Source organism: Neophocaena asiaeorientalis, unplaced genomic scaffold (genome assembly GCF_003031525.2).
Source record: "Neophocaena asiaeorientalis asiaeorientalis breed wild unplaced genomic scaffold, Neophocaena_asiaeorientalis_V1.1 scaffold182, whole genome shotgun sequence".
NCBI lineage: Eukaryota > Metazoa > Chordata > Mammalia > Artiodactyla > Phocoenidae > Neophocaena > Neophocaena asiaeorientalis.
This window is the reverse complement of record NW_020174648.1, coordinates 2,551,396-2,573,172: the sequence shown is the minus strand read 5'-3', so window position 1 is coordinate 2,573,172 and position 21,777 is coordinate 2,551,396. Positions and strand designations below refer to the sequence as shown.

General features: G+C 37.0%; 1 protein-coding gene across 6 annotated transcripts in view; it reads left to right on the top strand.

The window, feature by feature from the left end:
* The window catches only part of RASAL2 (RAS protein activator like 2), a 370,654-nt gene that overhangs the window by 166,969 nt on the left and 181,908 nt on the right, over nucleotides 1-21,777 (top strand). For all 6 annotated transcript variants that reach the window (XM_024758763.1, XM_024758762.1, XM_024758759.1 and 3 more), the window contains exon 2: nucleotides 15,283-15,410. In XM_024758763.1, coding sequence (XP_024614531.1) covers nucleotides 15,283-15,410 — 128 coding nt within the window. The remainder of the gene's footprint in view (nucleotides 1-15,282; nucleotides 15,411-21,777) is intronic.

Here is a 21,777-nt window from a genome sequence, read left to right as displayed (position 1 = left end):
CTTTGCTGTGCTCAGGCTTTCTCTAGTTGTGGTGAGCTGGGGCTACTCTCTTTGTTGTGGAGCACGGGTTCTAGGCGTGCAGGCTTCAGTAGTTGTGGCATGTGGGCTCAGTAGTTGTGGCGCATGGCCTTAGTTACTCCGTGGCATGTGGGATCTTCCCGGACCAGGGCTCGAACCCGTGTCCCCTGCACTGGCAGGTGGATTCTTAACCACTACGCCACCAGGGAAGCCCTAAATTTCTTTCTGTTTCACATTCTTGTGATTGCTTTTGAGGAGTATATACATGTTTTTGTGCTAATTGAAACATGTAGAGAGGCAGATGAGAATTAATTGCTCCTCTCAAGTTTAGCCATCAGCTGTGCAGTGGTGAGAGGCTTATAGAGCTGAGAGTGTTTGAACTAATTGGTTAGAATAAAACAGTGCCATTGAAAAGATTATTTTCTTTTTTCTCCTCCCTCTCTTTCTCCTTCCCCCTTCCCCTCTCCTCCCTTCCTCCCTTCCCTTTATGATGTACATTAATTTGACCAAACCAGTCCAAAAACAAGAATGTGTTTCTTCTCTTACATTCACTTCTGCTTATAATTGTTTCTATGTCCAAGTGGCTATAGGTTTATTGGCTCTTCCTTTGTAAAGTTTGCATCAGGAATGTTGTGTATATTCATGGTGCAGTGATCTACCAGAACCTGTCCAATGATAACAGATGCAAACCTGTGTAGTTTGTTTGTTTCCCCAAAATATTTCCATGGAAAAATGTATTTATATATATCATATAATCCTGAAGATCATTCATAGTTTAAATTGTTTTTTCCCCTCATTTTTTCCCAATATTTTTAGCATCAGTAGTTTTGAATTGGATTAAGAAACGACTCCATTATTTCAGATACATGATGTAAAAAGAATAATAAGAGCTTACATTTACTGACGTCTTACAATATGCCAGACACTGTCTAAATGCTTGACATTTCTTATTTAATCCTCACCACTTCCCTGTGAAGCAGAAACCATATTGTTCCCATTTTAAAAGTAAGAAAACTGAGGGCCTGAGAGGTTAAGTATCTTGACTAGAGTCTCACAGCTGGTAAACCATGGGATTCCTTATCAAGCAGCCTTAGAGTCTGTGCTGTTAACCGCTCGAACAATATGTCTCTCAATAACAGTGACAATAATGAGAACTAATATTTATTGAGCCAGAATTTCTTCCCTGTGCCAGAAATTGAGAAATTGTTCTCAGCTTTTTCTAGTGTGTTAACTTAATCAAATAACCTACGCTGGGGACATGGGCCCTGCCATGACTCTGAGCCTCACTGCCAAATTTCTGGCTTTAGTAGTCTCTTCTCAAAGATCTTTGTAAACAATTCAAATCTGCTGAAAATCAGGGTTGAGTTATGCTAAGCAGCTCTATATAAGAATCCTAGCCGAGGTCAGTATGTGCCAGGGCACTGTGAGTTAGTATCACCTTCCTGTATATTGAAGTACTTTATTACTTATCTTCCAGGGGAAATTAAAACCTTAGAGAGTCATATGAAGAGTATAAGTTTCAACTCCATGTTCCAAATGCTATATATATATTAAAGCCTTATAGCCGGCATTTCCTTTTTGATTCCTAGGTTCTTTAAGTAGACTTGAACTAGTTAAAAATAGGTGGTTCCCTAGTAACAGGTGGTTCTTTTTTTTTTTTTTTGGTTCTCTGACTGTTAATAGAGGAAGTTAAGAATCTGTGGACTCAAAGTTAGCATTTCTCTGCCACCCACACTCTGTACCACGATACAGAAGTTGAATTATGGGTGTATTGAAGTGCTTTAAACTTTGTCTTGTTTCTTGTCCATCAGCTTGATAATTGATCAACTTAAGTTTGGAGCTTGCCTTTAATCATTTTCTAATTTGGTAGTATCTAACTATATATTTTTTATTGAATAAAGTTATTTTAAAATTTAATCTTTTTAAAATTAATTTTTATTGGAGTTAAAATTTAATCTTAAAGTAGTAGATGTATATAGTTACAAGTGGGTACTACAAGGACTGAAATGCAAAAAAGTGGCTAGCTTCCTTACCCATTGCTGCAGCTAGTTTCTGTTCCCTGCAGGCATCCACTTTCAACTCCTTTAGAGGCTTTTTCTACTACTTACCTTCATATTTTAAAATAAGTCATGATTCACACATACTCATATGAAAATATAGATAGACTTACATAGTTTCAAACACTCTTTGTTTGGAACTATCTTCCACTTTTAATCTATTTTAAAAATTATCTCTAAACACACACACACACACACACACACACACACACACACACACAATACCATGATCTTATTCTCTTTTATAATTGAGAAAGGAGTATCAGAGAGGTTAAATCATTTGCCCCAAATCATAGAAGTAGTAAATAGCAGATTTGAATATAATCATCTGACTACACAGCTAAATTCATGTTTCATATGAGTTAGATTTGTTCAAAATGGGACCATATAGTGGTTTCCCCTACCTTTTTAATGCCCAAGTGGTTAATAATAATACTAACAAATAAACTTTTATTCTGTGCTTAGTATGTATGAGGCATTTATGAAGCACTTGATATGTACTATCTCATTTGAACCTCACAGAAATCCCTAAGAGAATAGTTGTCTTGTCATCCTTATTTTAAAAATGAAGAAATTGAGGTTTACTTAGGTTGAGTAATTTGACCAGTCACACAACTTATAAACAGAAGATCTAGAATCTTTTTAAAGATAATTTTTATTGAAATATAATGTACACAAAGAAAAGTGCACAAATCCTATAGCTTGGTGTATAGCTTGATGAATTTGCATAAAGACAACATACCTGAGTAACTTGGACCCTGCTGAAGAAACAGAACATTACTAGTGTCCCAGGAACTCACTTATGTCCTTTCTCAGTCACTGTACGTCCAAAGACTAACTATGATGCTGAGTTTAATATTGTAGGTGAATTTTACATTTTTGAACTTTCCATAAGCCATTATACAGCTTTTATGTCTGAATTCTCTTGCTCAATATTTGTGAGCTTTATATATGGTGTTACATGTAGTTGTTTTTTCACTCTCATTGGTATATAATATTCCATTTTCTAAATTTTCACAATTTAACCATTCTGTTTGTGGTCATTTTGGATTGTTTCTAGTTTTTACTATTAAGAATAGTGCTGCCGTGTGCATTCTGATACATGTCTTTTGCTGAATAAGTGTCCACATTTCTCTTGGGTATATATCTAGGAGTAGAATTGCTAGATATGTATATGTTCTGTTTTAGTAAATATTGTCAGTTTTCCAGAGTGATTTTACCAATTCACACTCACACCTGCAGTTACTTTACATCCTCACCAACATTGTATCTTTTTCATTATAGCTATTCTGGTAGGTGTGTAGTAATATCTCACTGTGGTTTTAATTTGCATTTCCCTGATGATTAATAAAGTTGGGCAACTTTTTACATATTAAGTGGACATTTTGATACTCTTTTTTATGAAGTGGTAGTCATGTCTTTTGCCCATTTTTCATTTGGGTGTCTGCCCCTTTCTTAACAGAATATATTGGTTTTCCTTACCTCTGTCCCCTTTTTCTGAGTCATGAACTTCTGACTCTTCTAGTTTTTATTCTGGCATTTATACATCTCTTTATTCTAAACAATATGCATATACTACTGCATTTTTATTCATCAATTTTAGAGCTTTTTGTTGATTTTCTATTATGATAGGTGAGGATTAAGCTGTCATATACAGTCATCCCAACTTCCTTATCATAGTTATCTATCTATCTATATATTTTAAAATCATTATTCAATATTCCTTTTTTCTTCTCCATCTCTTTGTCTTTTTGTTCTGCTTTCTGGGATTATTTTCTGAACCTTATCTTCCACTTGTACTGTTGAATTTTGTTTTATATTTTTTTCTATCATGTTTTTAATATCAGGAGCTCTTTTTAGTTCTATGAATGTTGTTTTTTATGAAAAGTATCCTGTTTTTGTTTCATGGATGCCATTACTTCTCATGTCTCTTTGAGGATAATGGTGGCTGTTTGGTTTTTTCCTCCTATATCACTTGTATCTCCTTCAAGTTGCCTTTTTCTGTTTGTTTTGATCTCTGTTTTCTCATGCTAGAGGCTTTCCTCTGATCTCTGGTAATCCTTGTTTGTCTGATTCAGATTAAGAATGGATTATAAGAAAATTGCCTGGAAGATCTGAGTATGAGGTTGGACCTTGTCCACTGAGGGCTTTATTGTAAGGTGATCTGGGTGGGCTGTTTGTTGGGAGAGCCCCTTTGGTTAGTATCTTTGGTTCTTTCCTCTTGAGCTGATCTGATTCCCAAAGAGTGCTCTTCTAATTGCCTGCCTGGTGAGTACAAGTCTATCTGCCTGTTATGAGAGTCAAATGGGGGGTGAAGAGAACTTCGGAGGAAGCACTTCTAAGCATTCCTTGAATGTTTCCAGGATGCTCTTCTCAACTGTGACAGTCATCCTTTAGTCCACCCCTTATTTTACCCTTCCAAGCAAGCAAACCTCTGTTCTTTTACCTGGGTTGGGGAGATAGTTACCCATTAAATAGAGAATCTTGGGACTCTGATTCATCTTTTTTTTTAATTGAAGTATAGTTGATTTATAATTTGTTAGTTTCAGGTATACAGCAAAGTGATTATACATATATTTACATATTATATATATATTCTTTTTCAGATTCTTTTCCCATATAGGTTATTACAAAATATTGATATAGTTCCCTGTGCTAAACAGTAGGTCCTTGTTGTTTATCTGTTTTATATACAGTCATGTGTATATGTTACTCCCAAATTCCTAATTTCTACCCCTGCTCACCGCCCCCCTCCCTTTCCCCTTTGGTAACCATAAGTTTATTTTCTATGTTTGTGGGGACTCTCATCCTTAAATCAGTTTTACCCAGTTCTTGTTTTAGGCCACCCTTTCTCCCCATTGAGAGGTACCTAGTGCTGGCTTATCCCTGAACTTTTTGAGGATTCTCTAGTATAAATTGGGTTGGTTCTTAACATTTTCTCACTCTTATCTCAGGATTCAATTTTCTCAGGTCTGGTTAAGTCAGTTAACACTTGAATGTATTCTTTATAGCTTCTAAAATTTTACTTATTTCCTCTCTCTGTTTTCTCTGTCATTGTGGGTTATCGTCACTGTCTCTACATATAAATATAAATTTATCTTTACTGTAGTTTCAGTGGGGTTTTGAGAAGGACTGAAATTATATGTTCAGTCTGCCATTTTATCCTAGTAGCTGCCATGTATTTCTTGAAATGAAATTTGAATAAGGCATTTGTGGACCTCTTGAAGTAATTCCAGGTTCTTTTGTAGGCCAAGGTTAGAAGTCTTAGACCTAGATAGACAGATCCTAGCTTTTGACTGATTTTTTTTTTTCCTGATGTGACCCAAACTAAATTCATCAGCTGCTCCCTCAAACCTAATCATCTTCCAGAATTCTTTTTTTTTTTTAATCTTTATTGGAGTATAATTGCTTTACAATTGTGTGTTAGTTTCTGCTTTATAACAAAGTGAATCAGTTATACATATACATATGTTCCCATATCTCTTCCCTCTCGAGTCTCCCTCCCTCCCACCCTCCCTATCCCACCCCTCCAGGTGGTCACAGAGCACCGAGCTGATCTCCCTGTGCTATGTGGCTGCTTCCCACTAGCTATCTATCTTACGTTTGGTAGTGTATATATGTCCATGCCACTCTCTCACTTTGTCACAGCTTACCCTTCCCCCTCCCCATATCCTCAAGTCTCAGTAAATGAAACTCCCATTCACCTCTTCACACAAATGCAAATCAGCAGTGTCACTCTCCTGTTAAAACATTTTGGGGGCTTCCTTTCCTTCCTAGGATCAAGATCAACATCCTTAACTTGGTTTATAGGTCTCTGGGTGTTCTTGGCCTGGACTATTTCACCAGCCCCCTAACTCTGTGCTTACCTTCTTGCTCCCCATGCATCAGTCATAGGGGCCTCCTTTTCAGATTGTTAGAGGAGCAGAACCACTTTATTCCTCAAGGGCTTTTGGGCCTGTGATTTCATTTGTCTGAAATGCTAATACTTATAGTCCTTTCCATACTGACACACCAGTAACCATACTCCCAGCTGCAATAATGCCCCAGACTAATTCCATAGCTCTCATTCTGTGCTCCCACAGCACCCTATACTGCTTCTTTATAGTGTGTATCATAACTGTTTAATCGTATGCTAATTGTACAGTATTTGACCCCTCAACTAAATTTAAATTCCATGAGTTCAGTGGCTTGGTCTGTCTTGTTCACTGTTAGATCCCCAGCTTTGAGTACAGTGCTTTACACACAGTGCGTAAATACTTACTGAATTACAACCAAAACCAAATGAAACAAAAAAACAAGGAGAAGCTTTATGATATGCTAGAAAAAATCCTAGTTTATATATCAGACTAAATTCTAAGATAACTGTGCTAGATGTGTCACTTTGAACAAGTAATTTTATATCTCTGAGCCTCATTTTATTAATCTATGAATTGAGGAAGTGTGATTTACTGACCTTCAAGATCTTTCAACTCTGATTTGTTTCCCAAAGGGTCTCCTTCTTCCTCTTCTATGCATTTCTTATCCTGTTGACCTTTATTTTTTAAATTTCTTCTCCCACTTGATTCTCATCATTATTTGCTTCCCTATATTCTTTTTTTTCTCTTTACTGTCTATAATGTGAAATGTATCCCTCGATATCTGAACTCTCACCATTTAAATATTTGCTACGATCTCTTGGAAATTTTTAACTTAATTGACTATTCACATTGAAATATCATTGAAAGGAACTTGCATGTATGTTCCGGCCAAAAACATTAAGTTGCACGTTAATCTGAGTGAGAGAATATGGAGTAGACTATTGTCCGTGAATCCGTTGTTTTCACAACAGGATTGTGTTTCGTGATAATGTTGTTTAAAGGTTTCATGCAATCTAAATTATCTTTTTTTAAAAATATCTTTTTTTAAAATAAATTTATTTGTTTTTGGCTGCGTTGGGTCTTTGTTGCTGCGCACAGGCTTTCTCTAGGTGCGGTGAGCAGGGGCTACTCTTCATTGTGAAGTGCATGCTTCTCATTGTGGTGGCTTCTCTTGTTGCGGAGCACGGGCTCTAGGCACACAGGCTTCAGTAGTTGTGGCATACGGTCTTCAGTAGTTGTGGCTCGCAGGCTCTAGAGCGCAGGCTCAGTAGTTGTGGCGCACGGGTTTAGTTGCTCTGTGGCATGTGGGATCTTTCTGGACCAGGGCTCGAACCCGTGTCCCCTGTATTGTCAGGCGGATTCTTAACCACTGTGCCACCAGGGAAGCTCCAGTTATCTTTTAAGATAATGGAAAAGCCTTTGAAAAGTAGGTGAGCCTAGGAGGATTAGAAAAGCTCTTATGTTAGGAAATGATAAAGGCTGAGAGACAAAAGACAAAAAGTTAAAAGATATTAACTTGGCTGTGCACATGTTCCGATGTACTATACATATGATTTTTACCTATTTGTGAGAAAAAATAAAATTATGAAAGTGATGTTAGTTTTTGAAAACTCATAGTTAATTTTATTTTGTTGTGCTATTTGCATTCATTATGCATCTTTAACAGATAATTGTTTCTTTACATTATAGAACACGTTTGCAGTAAAAAAGGAAAATGTAACTTGTATCCAATACCGTATATATGTGCAAATGTATTCACTAACAAGTTTATTAAATATTAAATGATTTTATAAGTTTAGTTTTAATTTAGAAATTTTTGGTGGATTGTATAGGGGGGCTTAAGAATACTTAATATTGGGGGAAATTAATTGGGAGTTTTAGATGGGCTTGAACTGAATTATTCTTTTTCCACTTAAAATCAGAATATAGTCTCCATTATGTGAAAATTTGCCATCCAACACATTTTCAGAAATGGGCTAGATTTAGATAGGAGGGATGTACGTTCTATTTGTGTTGATTGTATTGAAGAGAAAATGCGAAATGCTTCCTCTTACTGCTTTATAGTCTCATATTTTAGTTGTTTGTTTCCCCTTACTCATTTGAGGTCATTGGTTTTTTGATAACAGGAAAGGTTTTTCACCTCTCATGTAAGTCAGCTGAGTTGTGTCAGGACCTAGCTGACTGAATTGGCTTGGTGACTTAGCAGTGAGTGACTGATAGGATTCTTTAGAGAAGCCTGCACGTATTATCTCCTTGATAATTTTCACTGTAAGCTCAGTGATTTGTGGTTCAAACAGGTCACAATTCAGAAAAGATGCAAATTTAGGTCTGTGTTCTATTCCATTTGATACTGTGGAGAGAGGTAGAGCTATTAAAAAAATTTTTAATGCTGCCAAACTCTTGATAAGTTTTATTTTTTAATGCAGTCTGCTTTCTTCTACTCCACTATAGTGAGATAATGACACAGTATTGGCAGTATAACCAATTGTGAAAACCCCAGAAACTGATCTCTCAATAGTGGTAAGCTATTTACTTTTTTTTCCTTTCTCCTCTAAGAATCACATTCTTTTAAAAGCTCTACTTCTTTCCCCACAGCAGCTGCCCCTAAAGGAAAGCGATGAGATTCAATTCAAAAAGAGGCAGGCATGGGGGGTATATTAATATAGGAAGAGGTACTAAATATAACAAGAAGATTGAGTATTACATAGTGTTTGAGATTAATTCTTAGTATAGTTTGTTTTTCTACCAGTAACAGGAACATGAGATACAAAAAGGATCTTGAGTTTTGATCATTTATACAACACCATGGTTATGTTTTAAGTGGCAGACTTATATTTTCTTACACTTTTCTTATATTTGCACAGTGCTTGACTGTTTAAGAAAACTTGCAATAGACCCCCTTTTTTTCCTTCTAAGGATGAGTATATAAATGAATTATTTTATTTTGAGTATTTTCTCTTTAGGTAAGAGTATGAACTGTAGATGTGAGTTGTCTATTAGGATTGAAGAGCAAGCTGTGATTGACTGCCATTTGTCATCTTAACATGGCATCATTCATAGCATTCCATTCAGTTACCCAAGCCATATAGTTGCTTTATCTGTGCTTGGCCCAATGTGGCAATTATGGGACTTATTTCTTCTAATGCGTATCTAAAAAGTGAAGGAAAACGAAATGATCTGCTCTGCCTGCTGTTGCATGGCACAAGAGATAAGGTGCAATGCAAACTGTGTACTAGTGATGTGGAAGGGAGAAGTAAGGTGGAACCATCATAGGAATGGCTTCCCAAACTAAAATTAGTTCTTCTGCAAAGAAAAGTGTTACCTTTATCAAGGAATAGTTGATAAAGAATGTTAAGTCAGTCATGCCTTTAAGGAACTTATTACCTTGTTTTCAGTTAAGTGTGATGGAGCAGAGTTAGAATAACCCCTGTGCTTAGCCTCTGGTGCTGCTGAGACTGAGAGTGAGGCAGCAGAAGAGCTGTTTGCAAACCTTAGGCTAAAGGAAATAATTCACCAGAAAGAAGAGTCATATGTTATCTCCTGCTTGTCTTCTATTCTCTTAAAAAGGGTGATGGTGCGCATAGGGAATTTCCTGACTAGCCACAAGTGATCCATTTTCTGGAAAAAAAAGGCACAAACCTGTCTCTTAAGGGGAAAAAAACAACAGTATTTATTGACGATGATAAAATTTAAGATCCAAAACAAAGATCAGTATTTTGGAAAACTTGAATCTGCCACATGGAGCTTGACAGCTTCCCAGTACTTATAGACTTTTCTGATGACCAAGACTTTCTGAAGATTAATGAGTGTGATTTTTTGATATTATGTAATGAAAAGTGTCAGTGTTTGGAAGATCTGCAAAACTAAGTGAACCGTTTTTTCCTAAATGATCAATGCAGAGTGCCCCAAAGTCATGCATATGGGTAAAAAGATCCATTCAAAGGGCAAGGTAGACCAATGATTTTTAACTTAACAGAGTACGAAAAGTTTATTGAAGTGGTGTCAAATTCCACAATTTACTTACTTTTAAGGAGCAACTGCTTGCCAGTTTTTGTTATAGTATTAGAAAAGGTGAGCCACAGTTACCTGAAAATGCTATTAAAATACTCTTTCCTGGGCTTCCCTGGTGGCGCAGTGGTTGAGAATCTGCCTGCCAATGCAGGGGACACGGGTTTGAGCCCTGGTCTGGGAAGATCCCACATGCTGCGGAGCAACTAGGCCCGTGAGCCACAACTACTGAGCCTGCACGTCTGGAGCTTGTGCTCCACAACAAGAGAGGCCGCGACAGTGAGAGGCCCGCATACCGTGATGAAGAGTGGCCCCTGCTCACCGCAACTAGAGAAAGCCCATGCACAGAAACGAAGACCCAACACAGCCAAAACTAAATAAACTAAAAAAAAATAAACTCTTCCCTTTTCCAACTATATATCTGTGTGAGTCTAGATTTTCTACTTATACTTCAACCAAAACAACATACAGCAAGAGATTAAAAGTTGAAACATACAAGAACCCAGCTGTCTTCTATTCAGCCAGATTTTAAAGAGATTTGCAAAACTTCAGTGTCACTCCTCTCACTAATTGTTTTGTTTGGAAAATAGTTGCATTTCGTCAAAAATGTGTTATTTATGTTAACATGCAGTAGGTTTGTTATTGTTGTTAAATGAGTAAATATTTTCTAAATTTCTCAGTTTTAATTTCTAATATGGTAAATATTGATAAATATAACCCACATAAACAAAATCTCTTTGAAAACAAAGAGAAACAAAATCTCAATTTTAAAAGTCTAAAGGGATCATGAGATCAAAAAATTTTGATAATTACTAGTCTACATGGTAATATCCAGTCTCAAAGAAGCACTCTCCAATGGGATTCATTGAGTAACTGCTGATTCTTTTTAATGTTTCTAAAATTATTCAATTTTTGTAATAAGGCCAGCATCCAATATCCTTAGTATCCTTATAGGAATGGGACAGCGCAAATGTAAAATTTTTTTCCAGTTTTGCTATTAAGATTCTTGTTTGTAATTCTAAGGTAGTTATCATATTCTGTAGTGAATTTTAGATACTAAATGTAATTGCAAGTCAGAAATTAGAAGTGTGTCACCAGAGCAGGAGAGAAAGAGGGTGGGAGGGAGGAAAGGAGGGAGGAAGGGGAGGACTGGTAGAATTGGTAAAGTGAAATACGGCAATAATCTGAGTTTGTCCTGTTAATATAGTCTCAGTAAACAGGCTTTACAAGTGTACTATTAAACCTTCATTTAGCCATGGAAATGAGGACAAGATAGAATAATAAATTAAATTTATAGGTTTAAAAAAATTATTTAAATTGTTACTTAAAGTGCCCTTCAAACCTTAATCCAGAAATGCTAAAAAGAACCAAAAAATCCTACTTATTCTAACTTCTTTCTTGTTTTCTTCCTTTTATGTACTCATAAAATGATCAAAATATGGATAATAGAGAGTAGAAAAAAATGTGAAACTATAAAATTTATAATGTGCCTAATCAACCTCATAATTTAGACTGACAGAAAAATGTAAAATATAGAAGTATTGCTCCCTATTTCGTTCTACCTTTAGCCTTGGAGAGGAGTAATTTGGGGTCCCCAATATGCTTTATGAGACATTGTCTTGTTTCACAATACCATGAAGAAACTAGGAACAAAGCTGCAGTTGGAGAAGGGGAGAGCATTAAGGGAGACTGTAAGAGAATTAACTCAGGATGACACAGGGAAGATAATTTAGGTTTTCTTAAATTCAGTGCTGATGCAGATTTATATTTTGTCAGGAAAACTGGGTTTCCTGCTATAATACAGTTTCCTATATTCTAATTTTATGGACAGAGTCTGTCAATGTCTTCTTGCTCAGTGTGGATCATAAGATTACTATTCAGATTAAATTGCAGGGGGCAGTTTAGGTCCCTCACCCACGGCCAACTTACATAAGAAGGTTAGTCATTTGAATGAAAACTTGTCTAGGCCACAAAACCACCACATTTCTACATGAAGTAGGTGCATCCCTCTCTGTTGAAGTGGTCTTGGTATTTGACTCTAAAAATAGGCCTACACTGTGGTAAAAATGTAACCCATTTGTTTATCCAAATCATGTGAAGAAAATCAGCTTTGACATGGCTTTTAAGTTCAGGCAAGAATCTTTTATCTGTGTCAAAAATTATTGAGTCAGTTCCTTTAAAGCTTTTTGTGATAATTTTAGGAAAATTTGACGTATAAAGAAAACTTTAAATTAATTTAAATGCTTGAAATCAAAGAGTTAAGGGGGCTTCCCTGGTGGCACAGTGGTTGGGAGTCCTCCTGCCGATGCAGGGGACACGGGTTCGTGACCTGGTCTGGAAAGATCCCACATGCGGCGGAGCGGCTGGGCCCATGAACCATGGCCGCTGAGCCTGTGCGTCCGGAGCCTGTGCTCTGCAACGGGAGAGACTGCAACAGTGAGAGGCCCGCGTGATGAGAGAGTTGGCGTAGAATGGAGAAGCTATCGATGCAGCATGTACTGGTTGTGCGAGGTTCAGAGGAGATAGAAGTGGAAAAACAAGGGGAAAAAGGAAAAACAGTGAACTTCTAAGAATTAGTAACATGTCAAGCCAAGCCCTGGTAATGTTATTAGTTCTAGAATTTTGAGTTATTTTGGAGGGTAGTTGATAAGTTCCCCAAGCGTGCAGAGCAACAAGTTTAGATAGACTTATAGAGAGCAAAGAAGTTAAGCCAGAAGGAGCACTGAAGATAATCTTGGGCACATAAGGGGATGCAAGAAAAGAGACATATACCTAATGCCCTAAGTACTAACTTCTTTACTTTCTACAGATCTCCAGCTATAGGTATGCATATTTGAATAATTATAGCATAAAAACATCTAGGAAATCATTTGGATTTCCTTGAAGTCAGTCAATACCAGGAATACCTATCGTCCTGTGATAAAAAGACTAAAAGTCCTTAGAAAGTAATAGTAATGAAGATTCTCACCTAATAGGTAAAATTTGCTTATTTATTATTTACAACTCTCCTGCACTCATGGGTGTTTGTTTTCTAATTTCTTCAGTTTGAGGTGCTCCTCTAGTATAATAATTAATAGTAATAAGTAATGTATTTTACTGTTTCCTGCAGTATATTCCTGAGAGGAATTAGTCCTTCATGGCTAAAGAACTTTTAATATATACTGAACTGTCATAAAAGCCTTACTCAATGGATCTAATGTGTACTTATGGTTAAAATATGTTCCAAGTTTTTCGACAGGCCAAATGAACAAACAGATCATATTAAAGAGTTTTTAAGTGACTTTTTTGGATCTGACCCCTAAAGCAAAGGTAAAAAAAGCAAAAATAAACAAGTAGGACTATATCAAACTAAAAAGCTTCTGTACAGCAAAGGAGACCATCAACAAGATGAAATGGCAGCCTTCTGAACTGGAGAAAATATTTGCAAATCATATATCTGATAAGGAGTTAATATCCAAGATATATGAAGAACTCATACAACTCAGCAAAACAAACACCCAAAACAGTCTGATTAAAAAATAGGCAGAGGATCTGAATAGACATTTTTCCAAAGAAAACATATAGATGGACAACAAGTATATAATAAGGTGTTGAACTTCCCTAATCATCAGGGAAATGCAAATCAAAACCACAATGAGATATCACTCACACCTGATAGAATGGCTATTATCAAAAAGACAAGAAATAGCAAGTGTTGGCAAGGATGTAGAGAAAAGGGAAGCCTTGTGCACTGTTGGTGGGAATGTAAATTGGTGCAGCCACTATGGAAAACAGTATAGAGGTTCCTCAAAAAATTAAAATGGGGGCTTCCCTGGTGGCGCAGTGGTTGAGAGTCCGCCTGCCGATGCAGGGGACACGGGTTCGTGCCCCGGTGTGGGAGGATCCCACATGCCGCGGAGCGGCTGGGCCCGTGAGCCATGGCCACTGAGCCTGCGCGTCCGGAGCCTGTTGCTCCGCAACGGGAGAGGCCACAACAGTGAGAGGCCCGCGTACCGCAAAAAAAAAAAAAAAAAAAAAAAATTAAAATGGAACTACCATTCAATCCAACCATTTCATTTCTGGGTGTTTATCCAAAGAACATGAAAACACTAATTGGAAAAGATACATACAGTAACCAAGATATGGAAACAACCTAAGTGTCCATTGGTGGATAAATAGAATACTACTCAGCCATTGAAAGAAATGAAATCTTGTCATTTACGACAACATGGATGGACCTTGAGGGTATTATGGTAAATGAAATAAGTCAGACAGAGGAAAACTAATACTGTATGACCTCACTTATATGTGGAATCTAAAAACCAAAACAAACAAACAAAACAAAACTCAGAGATTCAGAGAACAGAATGGTGATTTCCAAGAGGAAGGGGTGGTGGGTGAGGGGGTGAAAGGTTTTAAGAGGTACAAATTTCCACTTACAAGTCATGGGGATGTCAACTGTAGCATGGTGATTATAATATTGTAGTGTATATTTGAAAGTTACCAAGAGAATAAATCTTAGAAAGTTCTCATCAGAAGAAAAAAAAATTTTTTTGTAACTTTTTATGGTGACAGATGGTAATTAGATTTATTGGGGTCATTATTTTGCAGTGTATACAAATATTGAATCATTACATTGTACACTTGAAACTAGTATAATGTTACACATCAGTTATACCTTAATAAAAGAAAAAAAACTAAAGTAACAGGAAATGAGATGTTTAGAAGAGTTGAAACATTTAACTTTGATATTGTGTGCCTCCACCTTTAAGAGACATGATGGTAATATGTTTAGATCTTTCCTTGAGGAAATTGCCTTCTATGTTTTTAAGATCTTACTGGCCTCTAGTGGTAATATGATGCTGTAGTTTAACCATTTCTAAATCTTACAACTGACTAGAAATAAAGTTATTTTGAAGACATAGGCTGCCAATAACTCACTCCTTCAGTACTGGATCAGCAGCACTCTTGAGTGTACATGCAATATCATCTTCTTCCTGAAGGCTGTCTATCTTTTGTTCTTGTCTCTGAGTCACGCCCACCTCTTTCTTTTGAATGATACTAGTTTTGCTCTGAAGTGACCTCCCATTATTTTAGTGCATGCACAGTGGTGATTACTATGTCAAGTGTGTACTAACAATTCTTCCTAGTGTCTCAGCCCTCTTTTCTGCAGACTATGGGGCAAAATTATCCCTCTGTATATAACTTTTTATTTTCTTCAGAGGAATTTAAGTTTTCAGTTTACCATTTAGATTTATGTTTAGACCTCCTTACTTTGATTTTGAAGAATCTTACATTTGAACTACAAGTTTACCAAACATGGCAATGATTTGTCACTTTTGTTTTTTGTGTTTGTCACACAGATGTGAAAGGGCCACCTACCCATCGTCTGTCTTGTGGCCAGTCACCCTACACTGACACAACAACATGGGAGCGGAAGTACTGCATCCTCACAGACAGCCAGCTGGTGTTGCTCAACAAGGAAAAGGAGGTGAGGTGGATATTACGAGGAAAGCTACTTCCCTTTTCTGACCAAATTCCTGAAATAATCTAGTTTTTATTTGCATCTTGATGAGTTGCATTTATGAAAATGGAGACTTTATGAAGGAAACACTCTAAGTGGGTCTAAGGGACTGCTGATGTCATCATGATGATACATTATTGCCGCAAAGGCGTGACGTCAACAAAACAGGGCTGGATTTTCACTAAGGAATAGTGAAAGAGATATTGAGTTGAGTAATTTGGAATGAGAATGGGTTGGATTGTGTAGACCTGGCCCTGAAAGTGGTCCATAGAGGCTATTGGAAATTATATCAGTCTAGCTCCTCGCAAGTAACAAATAGCATAGTCAGCAGATTAATTGAAAGAGGTTTAATGAGGGGACTATACAGAGTCATGGGCAGCATAGGGGACCCATCAGAGGGGGATAAAGTACCCATGAACTGGCAACAGCAGAAAGCAGTTGTCACCCTAGACCTTCAGGGCAAGGGAAGGGAGCAATGTTTCTGGAACCCAGAGAACTGTAGTTGCATGAAAGGACTGCATAACAGTTGCTATGGCTATACACAAAAGAACACAGCCTCTACCAAAACAAAAATGGCCAGCAGGGAGGAAGCAAGGGAGAACAGACACACCAGGTCTCTTTCCTGCTTTCTGATTTCTTGCCAGTGTTACCTACTGGCCAAACCTAACTTGAAGCCAAAGGAAAAGATTGCTTTTGATGTGTTCTGTAGAGATTTGTTTCCTGAAGCACAGCAAGGGAGAGAAGGGCAGAGAGTAGATCTGGAGAGGCAGACAGAATGTAATTAGTACAGACATCTAGTTCTAGGTAAACTTTCTGTCCCTCTAAGTGAAAAAACCCTTGAACTTATCATATACTATTACTACTTTACTCCTGAAACTATTACAGTGTACAAATCCTTCCACATCCAAATAATTCATTTGCTTATTGGTGATGTATTGGATAGTTGACTTGGTAAGGCCAAAAAACCATCCTACTCCACAACATAAAAAAATTAGTATGATCTTGACAAGAAGAGGGATAATGGGAGGGAAGGAGAAGAAGAGATCTCATTCGATGAAGGAGAAAGATTAATTGCCAAAAATATATATAAATAACTAGAAAACTGTAGGTAGAATATCAATTTCATAAGCCATCCCTCTGGAAAAGTTAGTTCAGAGGAAGCAGTGCGCAGAAAACACATTTCTTAATTCTGTGGATCTCTACCTCCCTTTTCTCCTCTCTCTCCTCCCCCTCTGTCCCTTTTCTTTTGCATCTCTTCTCTTACTTACCATTCTTTAACATCGTAAAGGCAAGGTCATAGCAATAAAGCAATTTCAGTTTCTTCTTTTATTTTCATAGGCAATTCTTACTTGCAAGGGCCTGGCTAATGTGCCCTCTATGAACTTGGTTATTCTTTTTCTCCAACCATTGAAAAATGTCCCTTGCTTTTGTTACCATCTCCCTACCCATGACCCTTTTCCAGTATTGTAATATAATTAAACTTAATTTTATTAAAATAATTCAATAAAGGTGAGCCCTTTCTGGAACAGTATAGTACATGTTGCTTTGTTTCTATTAAGTAGATACATAATAAAAATTGGTAGAGTGAATATTAGTGTAGAATATTTCTAATTATCCAATTTGAATAGACAGATAATTTAACATGTGCATTTAAACCAATCGACTCTGTCAGCAGTCTTTTATCAGAGCTGTTAATAAGGAGTGATATGAACATATCATCTGCCATCTTTTTGCCCTTACCTACATTTTATTCAATTAGTAATGTGAGAAATTAAATAGCCTAAAGATAGATAGCATAAGGTCAAGAGCATTCCTTATCTAGAACCAAGATATAATGCATGGATTAAATATTACTGATCAATTGAGTAATCCAGGCTTGGGCTCCCTTTAGTCCCATAAAATAACTGTCCATGATGAATGATTTCTAAAACAATTTCTTATGTACTTTATCGCTTTTTATGCCAGCCATCAAGAGTAGCCCTAGACATCTGGGGAACCCCTCATTTTCTCGTCTACATATCACTCTGTATATCCTCTTTTCTCCTTTCCCACCTTTTGAAACCCTTTGCCCTCTGCAACTCACAGTCCATCATCAACCAAATCAGCTGTTTCTTCCACCCCTTTTCTGAAGCAGTTCCTTAACTTCTTGGTCTCATGAGAACCTGTAGCTTTCCTGAGGACACTGTCATCTGTGAAGTCCTGTCAAGTGATGGCTGTTTTTTTCCCACAGCCTTCATACCATGCTGCCTGTAGTAGGCATCCTTCTCCTTTCATGGCTGCTTCCTGTCTCTTCTCCCTCATTTTCCCTATAAAGCCCAGACTCTGAGTCCCATGTTGTAGTCATCTTCCAGCCCCACCCCCGGCCCCCGTCATTTCTTGTTGATTTTAGCTTCTGGCTCATTATCATTATTTCCAGCACTACTCCAGCCTTAACTTGTGAGGATTCTAATATCTACAGAGATGATTCTTTCAACACACTGACTCTAAGTTCCTTGAACTCCTCTCCTCCAAGAATCTTTTCCTCTACCCTGCCTCATTGCTACAACTTCTCAATATTCTCAATTGTGTGCATCTTACTGTCTGACCTCATATCTTTCAAGTTCATCCCTTTTTCCAACAATTTTTCAATCCTTTGGGACCTATGGGCCATTGATCTTGTCACCTTTTCTGCCCCTCATACCTCTGATATCCTCTCTTCCCTCTTCTCCCAGCTTGAATTCCATGGTCAGTCATTTTCATCTTTGCATACTATTTCCTTGCCGTTTTTTGCATCATCATACTCACTTGGCAATGTGATAGGTCAGTTAAATCCTGCTCCTCATCTATCCTGCCCTGCTTCCGTGCAGCATAATGTGTCTGGAGAAAATCACTTCACCCTGCTGACAGTCTTTAAACTAATGGCTACAAATCTCATGTGAGCCTCTAATGCTGCTTGGCAATCACAAAACATTTCCTAGTCCAGTTGCTTTCCAACTCTACTGGACTAGTGCTTCTCAGTCTATGCGTGGTAAAGGACCAAGTTTTTCCCTACCTCATCATGAACAATAAAATACAATAATGTGAATTGTGAAGAAAAATCAAGTTTTAAAAAGACAAAAGTCTAAGTCCAAATTTTTATTAGATTAAACAAAAATGAAATTACAGTACAATAATAATCATACATAGGAAAATAAGGAATAGAATTACAAAAATTGTACATGTTCATGGAGAGTGTGCTGTACAATGAGATGAATCCACTGATCACACCAGGCACAATTCTCAATTTCTGTGTTGCTAAATTGTTTATTGTGGACCATTAACAGTTTGCAGAACAGCACAGGACCTTGCACCACACTTGGAGTAGCACAATTCAGGATGATTTCTGAGATGATTTTTTCATGCTTCCTCTTCTATTATAATTCCTTGTCTATTACCCTCACTTATAGCTGATTACTTTGCTGCTTATTTCACTGAGAAAATTCAGCCACTCAAAAGAGAACTCTTTTACCATGTCTACCCATCCACCAGCAACTATTTCCTTATACTCTGATTTCCCTCTTTTCACTGTGGTTTGATTGCCTACAATCCAACTGTCAGCCTCTCCCCTTGTGCCCATTCTTGCCTATTCAAGGATGTATCAATAGCAGTTCTCCCTTACCTCTTTTACATCTCCAACTCTCTGCTCTCTACTAGATCGTTCCCATCAGCATGCTATTATTTCTCCCATCTTAAAAGAAAAAATGAGCCTGCATTAATCTCACTTCTACTGCCAGTTACCACCCCTTTCTTTGCTTCCCTTACCAGCAAAAATTCTGGAAACTTCTAAACTCATTGTCTCTAATTCTTCTCTCATTCTCTCTTAAACCTACTTCATTCATACTCTGACCTATGTCACCTTGTGAAAATTGCTCTTGTTAAGCTCACTGGTGACCTCCACATTGCTAAATTCAGTGGTCAGTTCTCACTTCTTGTTTTACTTAATCTGTTAGTGGAATTTAACAGTTGATCACTCATTCCTCCTCCTAGAACCACCTTCTTCACTTGGCTTCCATGACACTGTGCTGTCTTAGTTTTCTTCCTGTCTCTCTGGCAGTTCCTTCTGAGTCATCTTTGCAGATTTCTCTTCTACTCTCCAAATCTCAACAGGGGAGTGCTACAGAGTTCAGTCCGTGGACCTCACTTCCTTAGGAATCTCATCCAATCTTATGACTTCAAATACCCTCTAAAGCTGATGATCTTAATTTTTTATCTTAAGCCTATACATCTCTCTTCTCTAGACTCATATATCCATCTGTCCATTATACACCTCTACTTGGATATGGCTTTGTCACTGTTTTAAGCACATCAGACATGTTCTTGCCTCAAGACCTTAGCCTTGGCTTTTCCTCAGATATTTGCAGGACGCACTTTCTCACCTCCTTCAACTCTTTGGTTGCATATCACCTACTCAATAAGCCCTACTCTGACCAACTTATTCAAAATTGCAACTCCTCCCTGTATCTCCATTCAGAACTTCTGATCTAATTACCTGGCTGTATTTTTTTTTCCCCTATAGCATTTACCACCTTCTAAAATGCTATATAATTTATTTATTATGTTTATTGTCTCTTTTCTCTTATATAAGCTTTTAGGGCAGGGAGGATTTTATCCGTTTTTTTCAGTGCTATATCCCTCAGTGCTTAGAACAGTTCTGACACATAAGTAAATTCTAACAAATATTTGTTGAATAAATTTTGAAAAGCCAAATTATAAACTTTGATTCCTGAATATCCACTTTTTTAATTTAAGTTTGAGAGGAGACGAACCTTCTATCTTTTCTTTTTTATGTGATAAGTCTTCCCACAACAAGAGGTGTAATTACATATTTTTTCTAAGACTGGATAATAAAAGAGGGGAAAAATAATCCATAAGATGCTTTTCTATTGTTGAATATGAAATTCCATCTTTATTTATTGAGCATCTGTTATGTGTAAAGTATTGTGGTTGCAAAGATGCAGTTTGTTGGGAACACACTGAGGTAAATTAAAAGTTAAAACTGTTTAGAACTAGATACAGAGGTGGTGGTTGCACAACATCATGAATGTACTAAATGTCACTGAAGTATTCACTTTATAGTGGTTAATTTTATGTTACATGAATTTAACCTCAATACAATTTTTTAAAAAAGATTATTACATTACCACAAGGGAAAGATTAACTAAGATATTGCCTGGGGTGGGTTATTGTTTAAAGTAGAGAATGCCAAAAAAGTATCTACAGATAAATTTGTGATTAAGCCATGTCTTTAGGGACAAATAGAAGCTCACTTGGAGGAAAAGAAGGGAAGGATATTCCACGTATATATAAAGATACAAAGTCAAGAAACATCTTATATCTCTTTGGCAAACTGCAAAATGTTCAGAATTCTTGGAATATGATTTGCAAGAGGAAAAATGATAGCTGGCAAGAGCCGAATAATAAAGTGCCTTGAAGGCCATGCTAAGGAATTTGGACTTTATTCTAGAAATGATTTGGATCATGGAAAGGTATTTAACAGGGCAATGACATCATCACATTTGCTTCTTAGAAAAGTAACTCTGTTGATCACGTGGAAAATTGAGTGAAAGGGATTGGAAGGAAATAGATGAGTTACGTTATTGCAAAAGACCAGGTAAGGGATGACAAGTTTACGCAAACAGTTTAATGCCCTGAGATGGGTATGTTCTACCACTATAAGTTGGAGAAACTGGATTAAATCTCTAGGATAAGAAAATGTTAAGGCATTGTTATACCTGCTACTTGAATTTTATTTAATATTCTGTTAATTTCATGATAGGAAAAGTTTAGAAATACTTTTTTTTTTTTTTTTTTTTTTTTTTGGTGGAAGGACCAGAATATGCTGTCACTCTTTTTACCTTCCACCCACACTATCAAGAAGAATATAACTCTTATCTTTGGAGTTTTGCGTGGAACAACTTAGAATTCCTTGAAACAAGGAGTTTAAGGAATTTCCTGCTAAAATTATCTTAAAAAGCTGTTTTAAACCTTAATCAGCGAATCACAGGGGTGTTTATTGCTGTATTAATAAGATCAATTAAGAGGGTTCTGTAAGGGTTTAAACTGAATCCTTAGCCAGGCAGTGTTGGAATGTGGGAGGATTATATTAGTCTAGTATCACTCATGTATTCACTATGTGGGATCTTTTAATGCTCTCCCTTAACTCTGCATGTTTCCTGTCAGAAATGGGAAAAAGGTTGCTTGGGCAATGTACCTGGGAAGAGTGTTAAGTATACTAATTACCAAAATGGGAATGTAACAGAAGAGTAGATCTGGGCAGAATGCTGAAAGAGGTGCCAGGAGTATCACCTTGAGAAAT